General features: G+C 31.9%; 1 protein-coding gene, 1 long non-coding RNA gene and 2 other non-coding genes across 4 annotated transcripts in view; all 4 read left to right on the plus strand.

Annotated features, from left to right (window-relative positions):
- Positions 1–654: 654 nt before the first annotated feature.
- LOC134282153 (multiple epidermal growth factor-like domains protein 10) overlaps positions 655–24836 on the plus strand; it is a 32476-nt gene continuing 8294 nt past the window's right edge. Inside the window, exons 1-2 of the mRNA XM_062764599.1 lie at positions 655–1155; positions 3359–3565. Coding sequence (XP_062620583.1) covers positions 1098–1155; positions 3359–3565 — 265 coding nt within the window. The 5' untranslated portion in view covers positions 655–1097. The remainder of the gene's footprint in view (positions 1156–3358; positions 3566–24836) is intronic.
- On the plus strand, positions 4307–17240 carry LOC134282154 (uncharacterized). Its single transcript, XR_009995225.1, has 3 exons — positions 4307–4640; positions 4943–5227; positions 17142–17240. It is a non-coding gene; the product is annotated as an uncharacterized LOC134282154 (long non-coding RNA).
- Positions 6964–7037, plus strand: Trnat-agu (transfer RNA threonine (anticodon AGU)). Its single transcript has one exon. It is a non-coding gene; the product is annotated as a tRNA-Thr (tRNA).
- Trnat-agu (transfer RNA threonine (anticodon AGU)) lies at positions 7227–7300 on the plus strand. Its single transcript has one exon. It is a non-coding gene; the product is annotated as a tRNA-Thr (tRNA).

Raw genomic sequence — 24836 nt, forward strand, 5'->3', positions numbered from 1 at the left:
TATAAGACCCAGTTTTAAGTCAATTTAACTATGGAAACGTGATGTTGTTCTTATTCACAATTGAACAAGAATAATCAACATCCAGTCTTTTAACTAATATACACCATACACAGCTTTAAGGTCAAGATCTAGTAAATAACTTGAGACAAATTTTTTGATGCTAGATCCATTATGACGTCATAATCAATTTCAACTTTCTTTTTCCCGTACTTTACGGCTTTAGCAGAATTATGTAGAAAATAGGGTATTTTCATGTCATTCAATTCGAAATCATACCAAAAGTAAACCGGATACCTATATTAAATTTGATATTGATTTAAAGATGAGGCAATGAACATACTTATAACCGTTTTCTGAGAGACTGTAGGCAATCTGGATACATTTCCTTTGTCGATTATGAAAAAAACTCCCATATTCATGACCGGTTTTCTTAATTTTTCATTGAAAATGACAGTATAAAATATGGTTTTTCATCTTGTTTACCTACAAATTATGACCCGAAACACCTTATTTGACCAAGCTTAAGTTATAAAGCATCAATAAAGGAATATATTTCTCAAGTTTGATAAATCTGTAGGCACCCTTCATTTACTAGATCTTGACCTTAACTAATTGCAGCATTGGGCAAACAGGGTTTCGCAAGAAAAATTAAATGCCCATCTAAATCAAGTCAATCAGAAATCACGATCTTAAACGTTTTATGCTTGGTTGACATTTAATAATTTGCAGCATCTTTTAAACAATTTATGATTTCCCTGTACATATGTAAGTAAATGCCTGATGAGGAATTGGATGTTTGTTATACCAGTAAACATGTTTTACAATGATATAAAAAGACATATTTAACAGAAGTACTTGAAAACTATTTAGATAAGCAAGGAAGGAGGACGAAAATAAATTTTTACCGACTTATTTTTGAGAGCTCTCTAATTGAAGCAAATAAAAAGGTTAAAAAGGTATATAGAAATAAAATTGCTAATTAACATAATATACTTATCAAAATACACACCACTGTACAGATTGAGATTGTTATTTAAAGTCATGAGGTCCATAGCGTTACAAAATGAATACACAGCTCTTTTTCTTCCTCTCCCGCTATGGCTACCAAGTTTTTGGCATGTTTTCTACTCCAGTATGGAGGATGTGTCTGTTATGGTTTGGATCGTTTATTATTTCATTAACATTTATTTTTAGTTTCATTCTTCATTGTGACATATATGATAGATGAAATTAATATTTATATGCGAAATAGATGTTGGCTTATAATTGAAAGAACTTTATCTATAGGCTTTTATGAAGTAATATTGAGATTTTTCTGTTTTTTATCAAAGGGAAGTATTTTCAGGTCTTCTGAGTCAGTCATGTGACCTATGTCTATCTGTTTTCATCCACCGTCGTTCGTCGTACATCGGTCGTGAACCTTTGAACACTTGTAGCTTCTTCTTTGAAACCACTTAACCAATTTCAACCAAATTTGCCAAATAGCATCTATGGGTGAAGGGAAACAAAAATTATGAAATTCATGGTCCCTGTCCCCTATGACCTGAAGGGTAGAGAAAAACACTTAAATTAATGCGATCTTTAAAAATGTTCTCATTTACTCATGGACACCAAGCAGCCGAACTGCTGGCATTGAATTTTCTACCGAAATCGTAAAATTCATGACCAAGGGTCACATGGTCTAGTGTAAGGCGGGGCTGTATAGATTTTATAGCAAAAGTGCATTATATCTTTGAAAATCGTTTCTACTCCTAGGTATGAAAGAAACAACTTTATGTATGTTTATAATAAGCAAGTGTCTCTAATGCAAAATTGTTAATTTCATGGCCCCGCGGTCAGGGATACTGGTGTTAGGGCGGGGCTTACATATATTTGTTTATATAGTCAAAATGCATTAATTCTTTGAAAATCTTTTCCTCTGCTCCTGGGTATTAAGCTAACGAATTAAGTATATACTTATAATGAAAAAGAGAGCTTCCTCCAAAATTGTGAATTTCATGGCCCTGGGGTCAGGAGTTCTGTGTGTGTATGTGTGTATGTGTGTGTGTGTGGGGGGGGGGGGGGGGTATTTATCATATATTGAAAAAATTAATAAATGCTCTGAAAATGTTCCTCTCTGCTCCTGGGTATTTTAAAGCTGATGAATTAAGTACAGAGTTATGATGAGGAAGAGTGTCTCTTCCAAAATTGTGAATTTCATGGTCCCTGAGTTTTTTTTTTTTAATTTTGCGCTTGGGTGAGGCTCTATCAAAAACAAAAATGCACTTATTTAATGGTTTGAAAATTTTCTCCTCTGTCTTTGAGTTGTAAGGAAACAAACTAATGCAATAATATCAATGTAAATGTATTAAGGGACTCCGACCCTCAGCCAGGTAGGACAATTCTTTAATTCATAATTTAATTCAAGAAGTTTTTAAATGAAGCTTGAAAATTAAATCTTTTCATGCAACAATTTTCATTATATGCCTCTCAATGTGCTTCAAGGTTCTTTGAACTTCTCAGAAAGGTCTAATTAAAAGTAGAAATTTTTATCCCGAAAAAGCATTTTTGGATACCAATGTTTATTAACATAATTAGAAATTAGAAGTAATTTACGGAGCTTTGCAAAGAACCGTGAAGCACATTGAGGGGCATATAATGAAAATTGTTGCATGAAAATATTTAATTTTCAAGCTTCATTTAAAGACTTTTTGAATTAAATTATAAATTAAAGAGTTGTCCTTCCTGGCTGAGGGTCGGAGTCCCTTAAATATAATTATAAAAAAAAGTGTCTTTTTTGCTCCTGTGTATCTTAAGCAACGTAGATGAGAGTTATGCCCCTTTGCTAGATGTTGTTTATCAAGAAATCTTTGTATGTACACGTAGTTTAATAATTAAGCAGGTTATTTAACTGAATGAGAACACAATAAAGAATGTTATTTATAAAGAAACAAAATAAAAATTAATGTTTGGTTAAAAAGGGCGAAGCATGCTCAAAGTCAGATTCTTGCCAGGAATGCAATACAAAAGATTGCCATAAAGATAATTTATGCATTACGCAAGTTGTAATTGTATTAAGAATAAAATTATAATTTGTGAAAGTGCAAAGATGCGTCAATCAAACCCGACCAGAATTTCGAATTTTCAATAACTGAATTAATGTGGAAAATGAAGGCGGGAAAAAGGAATTACCGGTAATACTCGCTTTTCTGTGAGTACTTTAATTAGGCCTACGAATGCGAAGTTTTGAAGCTTTTCTACCAAGTTTGCAGCAGCTGTAATGTTTTAAATTTCAATTTTATATCATGAATATTCTTACTGCTATTAATAACATTTATATTTTTCGACTCTTATCTTTAGACCAATAAATCCATTTTAGAGAACTTATGCAGAAAACCAGGTATAATTGCATCAACAAGCTCAGACAGAGGAGCTCTACCTGCAACAAAAGCTGTTGATGGGAATTACAATCAGACATCATATTTAGAGTGTTCACAAACGGCGCCATACAAATCAATAGCGTGGTTTCAGGTTGACCTGAGCAGGCCCTATAGAGTAAACTCTGTGACAATATATTACAGAAATGGTTAGTATATTAAAAAAGATAATAATTAGGAATCCTCCAATGATAATGATCTAATGGTTTAATTATGATTTAATTTTTAAATTTAATTTTTCTGAGTTGTAGCTTAAATTTTTTTGTGATTTGATTTTCCTCTTTTGATAATTTCAGACTGCATAAATCTACAAACATCCACTTTCAACGTAGTCATTCGAACGTTTCACCTTTTTTCAAATTCCCCTTATCAACAAAGTTATACGTATTATGAGAGCAGCATACGCTTACTTTTATAAAGAATATACATTCCGTTCCATTAAAAAATGATAGGAAAACATAAGCGAAAGGACCAGGCATAGAATGTGTTCCTCCGACTCAAAGTTTCAAAGTCTCTACACTCAAAATTTCTTTGCTTTTTTGCCTTTACATACTTTTTCACAAAACAGTATTATATAATTATATTCTCGCTGCTTGCCTTTATATGTTTATAGAGAAAAATACCTAGAATGATTTCAATTTTAATGATTGAAAATCTATATATTTTTGAATGACCTCGTAAAGCATGTATGAACACACTTTATTCATTTCTGGCAACAATTTCAAAATGATTCTTAAAATGAATACTTTATACGTCTTTTTATCCTGTTTGATACTTTAAATTTCATGAACATATATAAAAGAAAATACGGGTATAATGAAACATAATGAACGAAGATTTTTTAAGAAGTTAACTTTTTGTATGCATTGAAGATGCGTATAAATCATTAAATATAAATATAATATTTTATCATATAAATCTTATAATATAATAATATCTATAATTGTCTATTGTGTGCACTTAGAAATAAAATGGAAACCTTAGCAGTTTCGTCAATTTTACCTGGATGTATCAAACACATCAGCAGCTGTCTCCACCTCATTAACACCACAGAGGGTTAGATGCTACACGGACAACACTACAGACCAAGCCACGCCCCCTGCTGTGATTGACATTCCTTGTACACGACAGCACGATACGTCATCATAGAAACCACATATAATGCTCCCGAAAATGGTGTATAGACTGGACATATGCTAGAAATCTGTGAAATAGATATTAATGGTAACGAAATTTCTATATTATAAATTGTGGACTAAAATGTTTTGGACTCTTTTTTGAAGTAAAAAAACACATTAAAGGAAAACATGCTTCTAATAAGTATAAATATTACCGTATAAATACTGCTAGCTGACGACCATATGAGAGAAAACGTGAAATCGCTCCTCCCCTCCACTAAGAATTAGTACGTTCAAAAATGATATTTTTGGAAAGTATTGAATAAAATCTCTAATTCTGTATTGTATAATATATAAGTTTTGTTCGGGAAATACAATTCTCATACGCTTTAGAGGTCTTTTCTGCAGGATGTCATACAGAATGTTTCGGGAATACGTGCTACTCAAATGGTGTATGTGACACATGTGGAGGACACTTGGGAAATACCTGTCAAAATAATTGCTCCTCCACATGTTATAACGGGGCTTGTGAAAAATACAGCGGATTCTGTAATCGTGGGTGTGAGTCTGGATTCTGAGGAGTTAATTGTACTGAGAGATGTAGCGTTCATTGTTTGAATGAGATTTGTGATCATGGCAATGGAACCTGTATCAGAGGATGCAACGTTAATTTTGCGGGAGCTATGTGCCAGAGTAAGAAAAGTATCATTACGATACAAATTAAAAATTGCATTGAAATTTTTATTATAAAAAGTTTTAAATTTAACTTTATCATTATACCTCGTACTTTTGCAACAAATAACGTAAAAGATTTAATTTTGATAAACATTAATCATATTTAATAAGTTATGTTTTCTTAGATATGAGAATTGCTTTACAAGCTTTGTAAAAATGTATTACCAACTAGAACTGTCCAAACGGGACAAAATACCCTCGCTGGTACTTTTTTGAAGTAAGTTTTTCCATAATAAAGATATGTATCACACATGAATTATGAAATTTTTCTTCCAATGACCTTGAAATTCCCCAAATGACCTTGGGTCAAGGTCGTGACATACCCTTGGGTCATGGGCAATCTTTGTGTGAAATGAGAACCTACCAAGTTTATCAGTAAGAAAGATATGGACCGGACATGAATTATGAAATTTTTCTTCCAGTGACCTTGAACTTCCTCAAATGACCTTGGGTCAAGGTCATGACACACCCTTGGGTCATGAGCAATCCTTGTGTAGAATGAGAACCTACAAAGTTTATCCATAAAAAAGATGTAGACCGGACACGAATTATGAACTTTTTCTTCCAGTGACCTTGAACTTCCCCAAATGACCTTGGGTCAAGGTCATGACACACCCTTAGGTCATGGGCAATCTTTGTGTGGAGTAGTAGATTCTAATGTCCCTCCGTAAGAAAGATATGGAGCGAACACGTTTGCACGGACAGACGGACGGACAGACAGACGGACAGCTAGACAGTTCTTACGAGAGGTACATTGTGGGGGTAAAATGAACGTATTTACCAGCAGTGTGGGTTTTTTTTGGTACTGTGGGGTTAACCCCATAATGAAGAGGTCTATTTACGTTAAAAATTACTCTATGAGGTCGAAAAACCTAAAATTAGATTTAACCTCAAAAAGACTTTGTCCAAATTTTGGACATGTCCTTAGCCCAAAACGCTCAGACATTCAGAAATCTGCTGTTTAGAGGAGTTCGGCAATTGAATCGAGGAGTTCCGAATACCTGAGCATGCGCATATATTTAAAAACTAACTGCGCATGCGCAGAATACGGAAGTAGCTGCGTTGTATTAGCTTTGAGGAAATTCGGAAACATAAAAAGCAAATGCGGTAAGTCTGACTATTTTGTTGCACCACATTGAAATGAAAAAAAACAACTTTGTAGCTTACTTGATACGTTACAGACGTACATTATGCAATTGTAGAATTTATTGAAAGTCAAGAAAAGGACATCTGTAGTCCACACGTACCTGTTGAAAACGGGCTTGTGTAAAAAAAAAATCGAGTGCAGTGATAGTCCTTTTTTAATTAGAGGCCAGCAATTAAAATTGTCCAATGCCTGGGGCTAGATCTACCATTTTTGGGGGTTGGGCTAGTGGTTTTCTGTGAGGAGGTGCCCTTTGGGGTAGTAAAAAATATAATTACACAAGGAATACATTAAAAGCACAAGCGGTAGGTATTTCCACTCGTTTTTTTTGCTATGAAATTCTCAAACAGTTAACATTTTCCGTACAACATGCTCCTACTGTCAATAAATATCCATAATCTAATCTGTGTTGCAGGACTACCTGACTTATTTACTTCCAAAAACTATCGTTTTTTTTTTTTTCTTAATTTGAATTTCCTCTACTCCTATGGTAAAACCATGCATATACATGTATATTGTAGAAGTTCGGGCTTTACGGACCGTGGATATCGGCCTGGATAGCTCAGTGGTTAGAGCACCTGACTAGTAATACAGGGGTCCCGGGTTCGATTCCCGGTCCAGCCATATGTTTTCTTCGTGCATTTCTCCTTTCCTACTACATTTGGTGGCCAGTGTGGGGGGGCTTTGTTCAGGTTACAGTGTATGTTTAAATTAGTAATTCCTGGCAGGGCCCTAGAACTTGTGTCTTCGAGGTCGAAGACTGTTTAAGGAGGGAGGAATGTAGAAGTTCGGGCTTTACGGACCGTGGATATCGGCCTGGATAGCTCAGTGGTTAGAGCACCTGACTAGTAATACAGGGGTCCCGGGTTCGATTCCCGGTCCAGCCATATGTTTTCTTCGTGCATTTCTCCTTTCCTACTACAATATCATAAAATAAATACATGTGCCTCTTCCGTCGGGCGACAAAATCTCCGATTTTTCACTCCCCCTTCCGCTCCTCCCGATTAATTTTTAAATCTTCTGTGTTTATTATTCTTCAAATTGAATAATTTTTGCATTAATTTTTATCATGTTTCAAATGTAGATAACAAAATTTCACAGCAAGTAGGTTTCGTAGGAATCAACATGCCGTTCTATAATTAGTTGTAAAATTAAGTGGTATATCAACTTTGATAAATGACAATTAATGTTTATTTCTGAGTGCAGAACATTTTAATTAGTTGCTAAAATACCCAATTGGCCTCTTCTAATGCTGAAGTGGTCATTAAACACTGTTAAAAAGATAAGGTGACATTTTAGCTAAAAATAGATCACAGGGTGTATACCTCACTTAATTTGTTGTAGTTTTGAGAGGCTAATTTTATAATTGATTTACAAATATCTGACATAGAATAACTTGCACAAAACCTGTTTTACTAATCTTACTTAATACTTGTTGGTGTTCCAAAATCAAAAATAAAATTTTATCCAATGTTTAAATGATTATGTTAACTCTTGATTCATTTAAATGAATTAATTTTGTTTTTGATTCATTTTAAATAAATCTGTGTTTCGGTCTAATTTTGTTTCATTTTTAATGTGAAAAATATTTCATTTTATCAAAAACTTATATGTAATGCAATTAATTTCATTTTTGATAAATATATTTACTTGATAAGTCTGAAACAAATACAATGTAGTAATGAGAGTGAGATGTTCATATCCTTTAATAAATTGAATCATTAATTTTGTTTTCTTTTCAAAACATCACTAACATCCCCCTCCCCAATATTTAACACAAATAAAGCAATACTGTTTCATAATACTGTTTAATGAAGTTGTATGTATACATAAACAAACAGTCTGATTACATTGAATTACACAATTTTTCTAGCTACTCTGAAGTACAAATAGAAATAAATACTTTAGTTTATCTCTGAACCTGAGCTAATACCTTTTTTGTGTTAAAGTTGCTTGGTACAATTTTTTTTTTTAGCTTTTACGATATTAAACTTTTCCCGACAAACCAATTGCCTGAAAGTTTATATATACATGTACATTGTACTTGTCTTAGCGGCCACCCGAAATCAACAGCCATTTGCGTTCAGCAGCCACTCTCAGTTCCCCCCGACGATTTTTACTACAGTTATATTTTAACTGAAAAAAACGGCGACCTGTATATATATAATTCTTTATTCAATAACTTTAAGCCATACGGCTCATCAGTTTATATAAACAAAAATACATATATAACGCGGCCACTAAAATAGCCCTATTAACAGATTAACACTGTAATAGGCGGCAAGTTCAAGTTCAAGTTCAAGTTCATTTATTCGCTCAACACCATATTAAATACATGGTACATGAGGACAAAGATAAATATTTACAACATGTATATATATATATAATCAGGTCAGAGGTATAAGTATATGATATACACAATCAGAAAATGAGAAGGGAGAAAAATGGAAAAAGAAAATGAAGAAAAAAATATAATAAATAAAACATGTAATAATGACAAAAATAAGGGGAACAAATTATGGAGGACAGACTAAATCGTATATTTTTGATATAAACATACAAAGTTTTTAAAGCGACATAGCATCTTGTTTTGTCATCAGTTGAGAAAATTTCAAAATTTCGTCACTCACCGCGATTCTATCACGTCTTTTATACACATTCGCTTGGGTAATTATGTGTCCGATAGTAAATTTGAACTATCAAAGCAATTAAACAAATTACTTTTAGATACGCTTAACTCTGTTTGTGTTAATGAAAAAAATATATTTGTCCTGTAAGATAAATTTGTAATTATTTTTCAAGATCAAAGATTGAAAATTTAAAGGAATTTAATCAAATTTATAGTTTTTCCATAGCCATGGGAATTCAAGCTTATAGCTACATTTTAGATATTAATTCATCATAACTTTGAATATTTACAGTGAGAGTATGTGACCTAATACAGGGCTATCAGTATTTTCACACCTTTTAGATTTTGATTCCGTGTAGAAAACTCTTGTCAAAACAAATACTTTGTATGGCATGCTTATCTCGTGAATTTCACAATCAGGAGAAGATCGATAGGGATTAGTCACGCTCTACTGCACTTGACACCTGTGATGTAATAATTTTCAACTGCGTAAATGCACCTCTCTGGTCAACAGGTTAATTTCATTTGTGTGTCTGTGTATGTTAAATTGATAAAATTGATAATTTACAAGACTTTAAAAACTTCAGCAAACTAGTTCATTGCCGATTAATAATTGAGTTGGGGGGGGGGGGGGGGTTACACTGCTGATCATTACCTGAACATATGAAAGTAAAGTTTTTAAATGGATAATATTGACACTTACTGAAATAAATTTTGATGCTTTATTTAATTCACCATTAAACTGTCTTTTAATTAAAACTTATGTATTTTTTCTTATTAAAAAAGATAGTAGTAAGGCACATGTATTTCTTCAAATGATAATTCAATTATTATATATTTGAATGTAACAAAAGCACACTTAAGAATGTATGAAGTTTAACTGTTTTGTAGGAACAGAAACATCACCAGCAGACATTTTATAGAGTTGAAGTAACAAACCTATGACTTTAATACAATTTAAATTAGTGATTTGAATATAGTTCACAAATTTAAGGAAAGCTACTATTAAAGACATCCAGATCATTGGTTAGTACATGTTTTAAGTGTCCATAAAATCAAGAGAACAATATTATTATACCCCACGCAACTAGTTGCGGGAGGTATAATGTTTTTGACCCGTCCGTCAGTCAGTCAGTCCGTCAGTCAGTCTGTCAGTCAGTCAGTCCTCTTTATTTTGTCAGCGCAACCCCTCATAAACCACTGCACAGAATTTTGTCAAACTTTGCAGGTATTTAGGACACAATGTGTAGATGTGCATATTACCAGGAAATTCCGATTCCGTTATTTTTTCCGGGAATTTCCGCACTTTTTAACTTAGGCATTTGGCCATACCTTGAATATAGAGATGAACAGTTTGTTAGCGCAACTCCTCATAAACCGCTGCACAGAATTTCGTCAAACTTTGCAAGTATTTAGGACACAATGTGTAGATGTGCATATTACCAGGAAATTCCGATTCCGTTATTTTTCCGGGAATTTCCGCACCTTTTAACTTAGGCATTTGGCCATACCTTGAATATAGAGATGAACAGTTTGTCAGCGCAACTCCTCATAAACCGCTGCACAGAATTTCGTCAAACTTTGCAGATATTTAGGACACAATGTGTAGATGTGCACATTACCAGGAAATTCCAATTCCTTTATTTTTCCGGGTATTTCCACACTTTCCAACTTAGACTTTTTGGCCATATTTTGAATTTAAGAAATGAATGTAATATTTTTTCCTTTGATCGACGTATCAAAGAAAAATTTGGACGGAAAACTTCATCAATGCGCGTAGCGCATTGATGAAAAAGTTTTCCGTCCAAATTTTTCTTTGATACATCGATCAAAGGAAAAAATATTACATTCATTTCTTATCATTTAATTATGCTTTTAAATTAATAAAATGAATCTTTCTTTCACCTTTCTATTAAATTTACGCATCAAAAACAGTGCGCAAGAATACATCACAACAACGTTAACGTTGCTGAAATCCAAATGGCTCAAACGAAGAAACGTTCTCAAATATTGTCGTGGCATTACCAACATTCTCTGAAATAATTTACAGTTCTTTAACACAAAAAAACTTACCTTTGTGTTATCCCAATCGGTATATTTTCCCTGGTAAGTTATCTAAGTTCGTAAATGTAAAGGGAAGCTACTCAAATATCCTAACAGTTCTGACGTTTGGTCACAGAAATTTTTGATTTCATTTGCACATCTTTTCATCTGAATTTCAAACCGAACATATAAATACTTATCACAACCTGTTAATGCTGTAAAACCTGAAAGATTCTGCTGCCGACTTTTTAAGAATAAAAGAATCTGTCCTCATTCATGCAGTGTCGTTTTTCTCGATCATTCGTTTCCCACGTTTTAACAGATTAACGGTTTTTCCTCTCTTTGGTAACATAAAAAACGTTTCTTCAGAATTCTATTGTTCATACCAGACATCTTAAAGTCAAACATTTCACAAAAGTAAGTCGATTTCTTTCCTTCTTTCCCAAAACTGTATTGTTGTTTTGCCGACGATTTGATTTGTTTAGCAAAGGGGGATAATTAAAAAAGAAACGAAAGTAGAAAATAAGTCGGGGACGTAACGGACAGGTTTCGAAATTCAGGAAAATATTTATTAAAGTAAAAGTATTTATTATTCCTCCAAGAAGTAACCTGGGAGCGGGAAATATACTTGTAGAGACTGCCAAAGTAGTTCCGGCTGCTTAGCATGCTTAGTGCAAGCGAACGCTAGATTTTATTGATGCAGGTATCAAAAGAATTTTTAAACCAATCAGAATCAAGTATTTTATAGAAATTAAATGATATACAGATGAACAGTTTGTCAGCACCACTCCTCTTAAGGGGGCCGACTATAGTTTCCATTGCGCAATATTTCGCGCATCATAGTACAATGAAGCGTATTTATTGTTTTAATGCAACTTTTTTTGCTTAATTATTAAAATTAAACAAAATTAAGAAATTATAGATATAAAAATGTAATTGCAATTTGACATAACTGATTATTTAACCGATTTTGCAATTGATAGGTAGGTTGACGTCGCTGCAGTGTCTTTTTGACGCTATGGTAATCTGAAGCTCTTAAAGAAAGGGGTAATAAAAATATTCTTACAGAAAAAGTAATAAAAATACGCTCTTGAAATTAAAAACATGATAACATTTTTAGAATATCTCCAATATTTTTATAATGTTTTCTTGTGAATCCATTGTTTATGTCATATTTTGTAGTACTCTATAAAAATAGTAAAATTTGCTAATTTTTTTGCATTTTGAGATGCCCCCTCTCTTAACAAGACGGTAGAATTTTGTGCTTCTTACATATATTGTATCATATAGTATTACTCATAAAATATTATAGTTTGAAAAAAATGTCTATTGTAGTATTTGTATAACTTGCTTTAAAGTGCTAAAAATTGGCATTTTCCTATATAATAATATAGTAAATGTACCTGTATTTTGAGTCGGTCCCTCACAAATACCTGGACGGTAGATTTTCTCCAAACTTTGCATGTACACTGAAGTTAATGTAAGTTATATATGGTGTAAAAATGAAGAGTTTCGCTATTGTAGTTTTCTCACAACAAAACTATAGTCGGCCCCCTTAAACTGTTGTACATAGTTTCATCAACCTTTAGGACATATTCCACTATTTTATCCTAAAGAGTTTTGCCTATTATTCAAGAAAATCTCCCCCCCCCCCCCAACCACTTCAAATTAATGTTTGGATATGTATAATGCCAAGAAATTTTGATTCCATTATTTATCTAGAAACTTCATTCCACATTTAAATGTCCTCATATGCAAGACATTTTGATGTGATGATTTTTTGCAATTATAATATTGCCCTTTTTGATCTATACTATGTATTTAAAGTGCACTGTGCCTTTCATTATGTGTTTCACCGTCAAGTTTTGGGGGAGCGTGGGGTATGTGAGCTAGCTCACTTTTTCTTTCATTTTACAATAAATTAAAACTTAACCTTTAAAAAAATTATTTTTAACAAATATTTTTTTTCTGTATTTTTTTTTTTTTTTGACAGATATACATGAAGTATGAGTTAAAGACTTTTCAAAAGAACATGCACAATCCTGATTCATTCTTGCCATTGCCTTCCCCAGAGGGCGACATTCAGGACCTGACTTACTTTTCAGAAAAAGAAGATAAATCAATTTTTGAAAGTTGATCCAGAAAAGATAACATTTACATGGGTTGTCACTTGTGGATTTGAATTACTTTTTCTTGATAGGCAACTAGTTTCAAGTATTTGGGTGTCTATTCTCAAGTTACTTCAAACCCTATCACATCAAATTAAAATTCATTTGCATAAATTTTGTAATTTGGTAGGTAAATTAACTTCTAGATTATTAATTTATTGCGAGACGTTTTCTTACTTAAAGTCAATTTTTTTTTTAAATTGAGATATGTTATCTCTAATTACTTATGTTTGTGAGTAGTGTTCAGCTTTAAGACAAAAGGATCTTTTTTGAACATTGCATTCGGCATGGTGAATTTCTATACATTGACAGTCATAGTTTCCGTCTATTTTACCTGGTAATTAGCGATTTCATTTTACATGTGAGAAATAAATAAATGAAATGTACATTTATGTTGTTTAATTTTTATTTTTCTGAAAATTATAAATCAATTGTTTTGTGTGTTTTTTCATTTTATTTTGGGGGTTGGGGTGGGGGTTCAGCATTTTCACAATAAGATTGCATTTTAAATTTTATCATGTAAATTCTCTTGTATTTTCATAGACTTTATCTAAACTGTGAGATTGAGTTTATTTTCCCAAAGAATGTACATCATTATTTTTGTTTTAAGATCAAATTTAAAATGCAAAATGATGAGATATTAGACTACACATTTTTTTTAAAACTTCATATGAATTCATATATTTTGTTTAAAATAAGTAGCAATAACATGCAAGTATATTAGAGTTATTTGACAATTCACCGTCTACTTCCTTTATAAAATTGCACATTTTTTTTTGTTTTTTGTTTTTTTTTTTTACAGCTTTGAAGATTGTCTCAAATTTCGAGTTTTTTTTTTCTGTGTTCTATATTTATTGACACGTTTCTTATCTGTGTTCAACTTGTCAATTAACTGAAAAGTTTAATTAAATTTTTTTAAATCAAGATCATCTCTTTTTTATTATAATTGATTAACAAAGAAATTATGTATGCTTTTGATGCATATTGTACACTTCAAATTCATGCACCAGTAGATTCAAAGGAAAACTTTTCTTTAGAGATAAGCAGTAAAGATAAAGAAATTATCCAATTAAAAATAGTTTGAAAAATGTTTAAAACAAATTTTCGAGTATGTTATCAAAATAAGAAAAAGTATTATGAGTATTGTTTGGTATTTTTAAAAGTAAAAAAATTATATAACGTAGTGACAGTTGCATCATCTCAGGGTTTTTCCCTCAGAGGTCGGAAAAACGACCTTGAATGTATTAACATCACCTGATATTAAAAGTTATGCATTTCCTGTTTATTCAAATATAGGATAGAGGGAGTAAGAAGTCCATTTTATAGTATATTTTACACAAGATCATTACATTGAATAAAGTGAAACTCCATTTTCCACAGATAAAAGAAAGGTCTTCATGCATTTATTTCGAAAATCGTGAAAAGGGGGTTGTTGTCATGGCGTCTACCTAATACATTTGAGGTCGTTTGTCAACTAGTCAGAAAGGCCCGAGAAGTTGCGATTGAACATAGTGGGGGTATTTGTACTTTTATGTGCCAGTCCCTGGTAGAGTATTCTGGAATTAGAACATACTGGGGTTGTCAAACACTTAAATTCATATGGTTACTGGACTCTGTTACATGAGAACACAGCGGGGTTGTTTGTTTAACACTCTGAGGTTACTAAGATGTCTGATATTTTCTATCAGAACATATTGGGGTTCTTGTCTAACACTTTGTGGGGTAAGTATTGTCTATTATCTTTATAAAAGTACATAGGGGGATTTTTGTCCTAACACTTTATGGGGTTAGTGTTTTCTATTATCTTGATTAGAGTACATAGTGGGGTTGTTGTCTAGCACTTTGTGGGGTTAGTGTTGTCTATTATCTTTATATAAGAATATAATGGGGTTGTAATACTTTATGGGGTTAGTGGTGTCTGTTATCTTTATATAAAACATAATGGGGTTGTTACCCTTTATAAAGTGGTGAGTGTTGTCTATTATCTTTATTAGAGTACATAGTGAGGTTGTTGTCCTAACACTTTATGGGGTTAATGTTGTCTATTATCTTCATTAGAGAACATAGTGGGGTTGTTACACTTTATGGGGTTAGTGTTGTCTATTATCTTTATAAGAGTACATAGTGGGGTTGTTGTCCTAACACTTTATGGGGTTAGTGTTGTCTATAATCTTTATAAGAGTACATAGTGGGGTTGTTGTCTTAATACTTTATGGGGTTAGTGTTGTCTATTATCTTTATAAGAGTACATAGTGGGGTTGTTGTCTTAACACTTTATGGGGTTAGTGTTGTCTATAATCTTTATAAGGGTACATAGTGGGGTTGTTGTCCTAAGACTTTATGGGGTTAGTGTTGTCTATAATCTTTATAAGAGTACATAGTGGGGTTGTTGTCTTAACACTTTATGGGTTTAGTGTTGTCTATAATCTTTATAAGAGTACATAGTGGGGTTGTTGTCCTAAGACTTTATGGGGTTAGTGTTGTCTATAATCTTTATTAGAGTACAAAGTGGGGTTGTTGTCCTGACACTTTATGGGGTTAATGTTGTCTATTATCCTTATAAGAGCACATGGTGGGGTTGTTTGTCTTATGCTTTTTGGGGTTTGTGTTGTCTCTTATATCTATATAACATAGTGGCATTGTTTAACAATTTTTGGGGGTATTCTTGTCTTTCATCTTTTTTGTGAAAACATGATGGGTTAGTTTACTTTAGTGTAACAGTTATCTTCAAATAAAAACATTTTTTGCATTGGTACTGGTATTTAGTTGTCGAAAAATGTTATTGCTATTTCCGTTCTAAGTTCTTCAGATAAACAGTAACAATTTTAAGTACTTATAATTAGATGCTTGTAAAGTTGACTTGACATTAACCCTGTAAATAATTCATCTTTAACCCCACAAACATAGATCTTTAACCCCACAAATATAGATCTTTAACCCCACAAATATAGACCTTTAACCCCACAATATACGATTTGTTTGAATTCCTAATGGAACCTCTCAAGTCACCACTGTACTAGTTATAACCCCACAAAGCAAAATGATAACCCCGCACCTTCCGTAAAATGCACAATGTACCTCTCAACTGTATAGGACAGACAGACGGACGGACAGACGGACAAGGTGATTCCTATATACCCCCCAAACTTCGTTTGCGGGGGGTATAATAAAATGTTCTGAATTACTTTCTATCCCTATCACATCAGAAATTCATATTGAATAAAATTGCATGTGAATATCCCCTTTTTATTATTACGTATATGTAGTGGAAACATTGTTTAAGCACATTCCGACATGTTTTATAACTTTTATTGAATGCATCTTTAAAAAGAAAAAATATATAACCTTGATACGATAATTTTTTCCCCTAAAAATAATTTGATTGATTATTAATTCACAATGCTTCATCTTCATGTATGTGATCGCCAATGTAGCTCTAGTTGTTTAAATGATTCATGTTTTTCAAACAACGGGTCGTGTAAATATGGGTTTAACGATGACAGAAATATACAAGGTAATACAGTTCCTAATCAACTGCAAACTATATAACAACGGTATATATTTTTCTTTCCTATTAATAATACCAAAGATGAGTAAGTTTAAAACGCTATTTAATAAGCAAAGTCTTATAAAGTGAGAAAATTTTATGTAAAGATTTAAAAAGAATTTGAAACTTGCACAAGATTTCGATTGCAAGTTATGTTCAAAGATGGGCAAACAAATTACATGTAGTAGTATGATTATAAAAGCAACGCGTAAAAACTATTCTGAAAGATCTTTTAAGTTTAAGTGCATGCTATTTTATTATGAGGGAAGAGAAAATGATACAGGTGCCAAAAACTTCTTTGCTTCTTCTTTTTGAATATTTTTGTTATTTTATTGAAATAGTCAAGCAGTCCTCAGAGAGAAGTACAAACAAACCTAACGTTTATTCAGCTCTGTACGGTGTTATCACAGTTCTTGCAAAAGTGCTTTTTTCAACATAGTTTTTATAGCATGGTGTTTTTTTTTTATATATTTAATTTTAGATCATATATAGAATTGAATGTTGTCCTAATTCTGTAATAGATAGACTTTGGTTTTAATGTAAGAATGTATTTTACAGGAAGGTCAGAAAAATCATTTTACAAAGACAAAAGTCAAACAAGGTAGGAAATGACCAGAATTCAGTAAAAGACGCAAACACAGCTCTGTATGACAAAGGAGAATATAACACAGGCTACCAAGAACTTGGACAAATTAGTCCACCGTCTCATTATGACGAACTTAGGTGAAGACTGGCCAAGTTTTAGTAGTTTATTTAATCAAACTTTGATTTTGTCATGGGAATTTTGATTTGTTGTAACAAATAGAATGTTTAAAAGTAGGTTGTCATGAACTATTTTAAGAGAGAGAGAGAGAGAGAGAGAGAGATATGTTGGATTGATTATTTAAGTCATATGTTACCTCTTTAAGGTAAGATTTTAATTTAGTTTTTTTTTACTATAAATTTTTAGTAGATATTATTTTTATAAACTATTGACGGATATAAAAGCAACCAACAAAAATTAAACTATACTGTAAAACAAGAAAATTTGGCGCATACGTACTAGTATTTTAGCGCAAACGCAAGTGGAATGCATTGGCGCAAATAAATTTTAGCGCTTGCACTTGTCAGTAAAATATATGAATGTGATATTTTGTTTTTTGTTATCCACACCTGTATTTGACTTTTTGGTAAGTCAAGCACGGAAACACAGTACTCCTGTATATCAGTAAACATTCGTTAACTTTACCGCGTGTTGCTATCACGTGGTACAATGTTAAAATTTATCTTATTTCCATTTTCAATAAAAAGAAATGGAGTATTTACTCATTTAAATCATATTAAAACAATTCATGCATCGACAGAAAACTACTTAGATAAAACGGTAATCCTAATCAGGTATTGTCTGCAAGCTCAATCGCCATGCTTGATAGCCTTATTTACCTCGAGGTGATAGATGATTGACACGCCAAGAAGTCAAACTTTGAAGGTGCTAATGATAATTATCGGGTAACAACTACCGGCTTAACAATAGTTTAATTAAATTATAATTTGGCAGAACTTTCTTTCTTCCGAACAGGTGCAGTGCTAGTGTGTATATAAAATCTAGTGATCCTTCGACATTACGTAATCGCGCGTACCGGTTTACATGTACTTATGTAAAAGCTTTGTACACACATAAAAAATTGATATTTAGAAATCCTTTAGCGCACAATAAATTTTAGCGCTTAGGAGCTCTTGCGCCAAAGGCGCTAAAATTAGTAGTGCTCTAAATATTCTCGTTTTACAGTATTTCTTTCATAATAAATAGTGAGATTTTCAATAATATTTATAATATACAATTATTGACTATTAATGAGGTATACTCGTGACTATGCGGACCTGCTCAAGGTTGAAGATAATAACCGATGCCTGACCAGGAACGTATAGTCACAAGAAGACCTAATTCAAAAATCAATAACAGTTTTATTGAATAATCAGTAGTTTTACAATATTTTTGACAATTTATCTCTTGTCACCATCAAATATAAACACTCATAATAGAATGCGTAGTGTAACAAGACATTAACCTTATATTTCAACAGATTAATATGGCACGCCAAATTCACAAAAATGAGCTGTACATAGTTTCACAGTTGATGAACTAGGTTTATCGGTTTTAAACTAATAGTTTACGGACTGTAAACTATAGTTAACAACGTTAATCAAAATTTTACATCTGTGAACGATAGTTAACGCGATAATCTATGTTTCAGAACCGTCAACTATATTTAACACTTAAAACAATCATTTGCGATTGCAAAACATAATTATCTGATAATTACAGTTTTACGATTTGTAAACTATGGTTTACAACTCTTGACTACAGTTAACGATCTGATAAATATAATTTCACGATCTGTGTCATTATGATTATCAATTCTTAACTATAGTTCACGATTGTAAATTAAAGTTTACATACCTGAATCTATGTTTATCAACAAAATCTATTGTAAACATTTCATTTTAGACAGATAGACTTAGATTAGCATTCGTAAACTATAGTTAACAACCGTTAGATATAGTTTTACAGATGAAAACTACAGTTAACGAATTGTTAACTATAGTTCACGATTTGTAAATTATAATTTACAGTCGGAAGACCTAGTTTATCAACTGTGAAACTATGTTTAGCTCAGTTTTGTGAATTTGGCGTGCCATAGCTTAAATATCACTTAAAGGGGACAACAATATTATTAAACAATGATACTCAACTATTTACTAAAGAAAGGAGTTTAGTCTTCGGTACTGGCGTCTTAAAGACATACAATTGGATCGAAAAAAAACGTAAACGAATCTATGGCTGGTCAAGAGGAAAACCGGAATGAACCTCCCAAATCTTCATTTTAGGTGAACTCACTCTGAGGTACACCTCAGAAAAAAATTCTAGATCAATCAGAGAGCACCAAAATTCTAGATTGTTTAATAAATAGAGAATATCACATACTAGATTATAAAATCCATATCATATATCGTATCAGCCCGAGGACCGAAGGCCCCAGAGCTTATATGTGACCCGAGGCTTGAAATGGCATATGATTTGGGTTTTAATATGTAGTATTCTATTTATCGTACATTTCATAGGCGTTGGAATCAAATTGAAAGGGGGTGGGGCTAAACCAACAAAAAAGTTAACCCCCATTTTCAATGGCTATATAATGTCTATCTTTGCAAAAAAGGGGGGCTAAGCCCCCAAGCCCCCCCCCCCCAATATACATTGTGCATCCTCGACTGACTTACCCTAGCATCAATAAGTCCAATATATGTAATCATCAGATATAAGAAGTACCAGGGGTGTTTCACAGTAAAATTGATTGTATAACAATGACCTAATAAATGGTAGGAAACAATCAGAAAAATACGACAAAATGTATTTCAACATTAATAATTGTATAATATAACGACAGTAGAATATACGAAAATCAAAACAGATTTAGGAAACAACAACCTGTTTGTCAGTTGCTTTCTTCTGTTTAGAAGTTGATCTGACTCAGAACATATGCTAACGTATCGAATCAGCTGGGTTTCAGAAAGGCTTATCACAGCCAGAGAAATGAGGCTTGTTTGTTTTGTTTAACGACCCTTTCAGAATTTTCAATGCATACCAAGACGCCACCACCGAAGAGTCTCATCCAAAGTATCAGTTTCATATCATTGCCTGCAGTGGGATTCGAACATGAGATCAACTCCTTGCTCCGCGCGTCGATCACTTCTATAGAAATGAAACAAAACGAAATTAAGCAAATCACTAGAAACTGTCGAATCTTATTAAGAATTAACTCGTTATTGAAATCATCTGCTTTGAACGAATATATATTAGTATTTTAACCTATTGTAACAAAAATATGGCACGGACCCTGTTTACATAACAAAGGTTTGGAGCTCAAAATCTGTCTTTTCTCTCGACTACTGACGTTAAAATTTTTTATGATCATTAGACAGACCTTAGTTGAATATTTGTAAAAATGGAAAAATGAATTTTTAAAATTTCTAGTTGAAACTGTGTCCATGTCCCTTTAGGGTTACCATGAATTTATTTCTTAACATGAAACAGATGTAACATACATTGTGATACATCGAAGTAACTATTGTTAATAGATAATAAGCCATAATATATGTCGAGTTGAAACCCACAGCAGTGAAAAAAATCTGCTTCTTATATATGTCTGCTAATTACAGGTTGCAACTGGTACTCATGGGATCATTAATCGATTACTGAAAGCCCTTATCTTCAAAGACTACGTACTATTGTCAATCAGAAACTGAAGGATTTTTTTTTCATATCAACCCCATTTTACTTGTGTGTATTGTTAAAATGTTTTGACGAAATAATTTATGTCCACGATTTTCTCCTGTAATGCTAGAAGACATTTCTGGCTATCCGCAGCTTATTTTTTGCTTAAAGGTGCATAGACACAGATTTGGAGTTAATATTTTGTCAACGTTTCTATATAATATTACAACTTATTTATTGCAAAGGTATTTCACACGAAAATATAATCAAAATCTTATTTCTTCTAAAAGTTCTTGAAACTTCAATTTTTTGGACAGGTTGGATTGACACATCCTTGCACTTTTACAAATTTTTATTTTATTCTTAATAGGAAAATGGCAATCTTGTTGTGTATTAATGAAAAATATTAAAACTTTAATCCAGATTCCACCATTTAGTATAAAAATAAAAAATTGCGAATGTTCAATGATGTGTCGATCAAACTTTTTTTTAAGAAAATGTGAGAAAATATTAACTTCAAATCTGTAATCTTTTGTTTGAATTATAAGAAAACAAAATTGAGTTAAAATGTAATTTATTGAAACTAACAATGACTTAATCTACATTACATATCATATAAAATTATATTATATGACAATTATGAATTAATTGGCTGGGCCTAAAACATTATATAAAGTAAATGACAAATTAACTAGTTAAACATATATACTGACTAGTCACATAACATATTTCTTACTAATCACATGACAAAAATAGCCTAGCCAAAAGTATAATGGTAAAAAGACTTTCAAAAGAAAAAAAACCCTGGTGCACAAAAAAGTTATAAAGGAAGAAAACATTTTCAAATGACCAATTTTTAATGAAAAAGCAGCAGTTTATGAAATCAGAAAGTTTTCGCTTTTATTTTTTGTGGGAAATAATTGCTCAAAGAGTTGAAATAGGTATTTTAATGTTATTAGTAAAATTTTGTAATTTCACATCTTTCTTTTCAATTAAACTGTTGTCATTTTGCAAAATGAACAATTTAAAAGCCTTAATTTCTTTCTTTATTTTCAGAATACGTTGCAACTTCATTCAAACTCAAATCATACATTTGTAAATGTGGTTTTTGAAGAAAATATGTAACATTTAATGTATGATTTGAATTTTCACTGAAACACTTCGCAGATAATAACAACAAAGTTGCTTATACATGTAATGTCTTGCATAATTTAACCTAATTTCTTTGTTTTATTTTCTTATTTAACTTTTTTAAGAAAAAAAAAACATGTTAATTGCTCGCATTACTGAGCAAACAACGGTCGCAAAAGAAAATTAACGGAGCATACAGTCAAGCAAAAATCACAACCATAAAATTTTACTAGGATGAAATTTAATAATTTATCTTTTTCGACAATTTACGACTTCCCTATACATTAGTTTACAAACCTTGAGAAATGTTGGGCATAATAATGTTTTACTATACTATGAAATTAAACTTGACAGAAATACTTAATTAAAAGCTGTTATAAAAGGCAAGGAAGGAGGCTAAAAGGCTGAAAAGAAATATTTTCATTGATTTATTTTATGAACTCTCTATGGAAAACAAATGAAAATGCTAAAAAAGTATTTGAAAAAAAAATGAATTTGTTTGTCTGCTTGAACGAAACTCGTAAATGATCCATTAGCACTTAACTTCATCATCCAGTGTCTTCTTGTGCATGTATTACTAATTAAAATAATATACTTATTGAAACACAAACACTTGTATAGATTAAAACTGCCATTAAAGTCATGAGATCTTATAAGCAGTTCATTTTACTTCCTATCTCGAAATGGGTACCAAGTATTGGGCATGTTTTCTACTCTTTCTCGAACGATGTGTCTGTTATGGTTTGTATGATTTATATTACCATATCCCTTTTTAAATTCAGCTTCATTCCTTGTTGTAGAATGTAATATGGTGGTTATTTTTATATCAGAAAGATTTATTGATTTAGAATTAAAAAATAAGTAATATCGACTTTTTTGAAGTTATACGGTATATAGTTTATTCTGTTATATATAAAAAGTAATTACACTGTACTTATATTTTAAGATATAAGTATAAGTATAATGGCTCTATATATAGGACATTTGCAAGGAGCGCTGACTTTTACATTTGACGATTTACCTATACACTAGGAAAATGTATGGATGGAAGCCCTTTTACAATATGAATATTTAATTAAACGAAATTAATGGGTTATTCTAAAGCCCCCCCCCCCAAAAAAAAAATACCCTTGAAGAAAACGACAACCACCCTACCCTCAACTCCCGGTTTGCATTAGTAGAGCTCTTACGGGATGAATTCGTCCGTCTACTACTGATTCTGGGTCAACCGAGAGCTTTCCTCTTATCGTTGAACCCAGATTCTGTTAAACCTCAAGACACAAACACGAGTTAGAAATTTTGTACTTTTATATAGAATAAGCAAGGAATATACTTTTACGTGAGCTTGGGAACTATCAGCACCAAAGGTCTGATTCCAACTGACTCTAATTTTTTTTACAACAAATCATACACATACACTAAACAAAATAAATGGATTAACAAAAAGTATTAAGAAATCAAGTATCAAACAATAATTGAGCGAATGGTGACATTTTAGTAACATGTATATAACAGAATTAAAGATGAAAGATTAAGTGTCAATAAATATAAACAGAAGTCAATTAAGGGATTAACTGTCCAATTTTTGACTATGCCTCAGGTGGAATTAAGGCTGTGCGGAACTAGTATAATTTATCACGTTTGTCGAAATATAAGAAAAGTTTTGACAACAATTTACACAAAGTCCGAAAAGTTAATTTACACGGTAATTTAAAATAAGTCCTAAGTGTTGTATTTTACATCGTAACAGAGTTCTTATCGTACGTAAGCCCATTTAGGACCTATCAAAAATATTTTTGAATTCGTTATAACGATTTTTAGAATTCGTTATAACGAATCTAATTTGTTATTACAGATTTATTGATTTATTTATAACGAATTTAATCTGTTATCACAGATTTGTTGAATTCGTTATAACGAATTTAATCTGTTATTACAGATTTGTTGAATTCGTTCTAACCAAATTCTTGAATTGGTTATAACGAATTCAACAAATCTGTAATATTCAATTCTGTACCTCCGTAAATGATGCAGGTTTAAATGGCAAAGTAATCTGGGTATTCAATGTTTTGTGGTTGAATATGAAATTTATTTCAGGAGTTGGACAGGATTTTTTTTTATTTTCACGAGTGCGAAGTGGGACAGGATTTTTTTTATTTTACTCGTGCTTTGCACTCGTGAAAAAATAAAAAATCCTGTCCCACTCTTGAAATAAGTTTCATACTCAACTACAAAATACTTTTTTTTCTGTTTATTACATGTTCTTTAATTATCGGCCGCAGCAGCGCAATCTAAATGACCAATGATTTTACCCTTATTATTACTTCAAAGAGCCTACTTACTTTCTAGAAAAGGTTTGTACAGTCAAGGAAATCTTTTACTTTTAATAAACACAACGACGATTATTTCGTTTTCAAGTATCCTAATTAAAATTAGATTTGTAAATATGTAAACGAGCTTAATAAAGTCATTAAATGCATCACTACTTCTATGTAGTACTAACGAAAAACGTTAGTCAGTATGGCTCAATGACAAATTGTATTTGCTGACAAGGTCATTGTATCGACCATAAAACTTACGAAATGATGACTCTAAACGAGACTGCTGATATTCTTGTTTCATCAACTTGTTTGTCAATAATTTATGTCGTTTT

Source organism: Saccostrea cucullata, unplaced genomic scaffold (assembly GCF_032062105.1).
Source record: "Saccostrea cucullata isolate Sc308-1 unplaced genomic scaffold, CSIRO_AGI_Scuc_v1 ctg5747, whole genome shotgun sequence".
Lineage (NCBI taxonomy): Eukaryota > Metazoa > Mollusca > Bivalvia > Ostreida > Ostreidae > Saccostrea > Saccostrea cuccullata.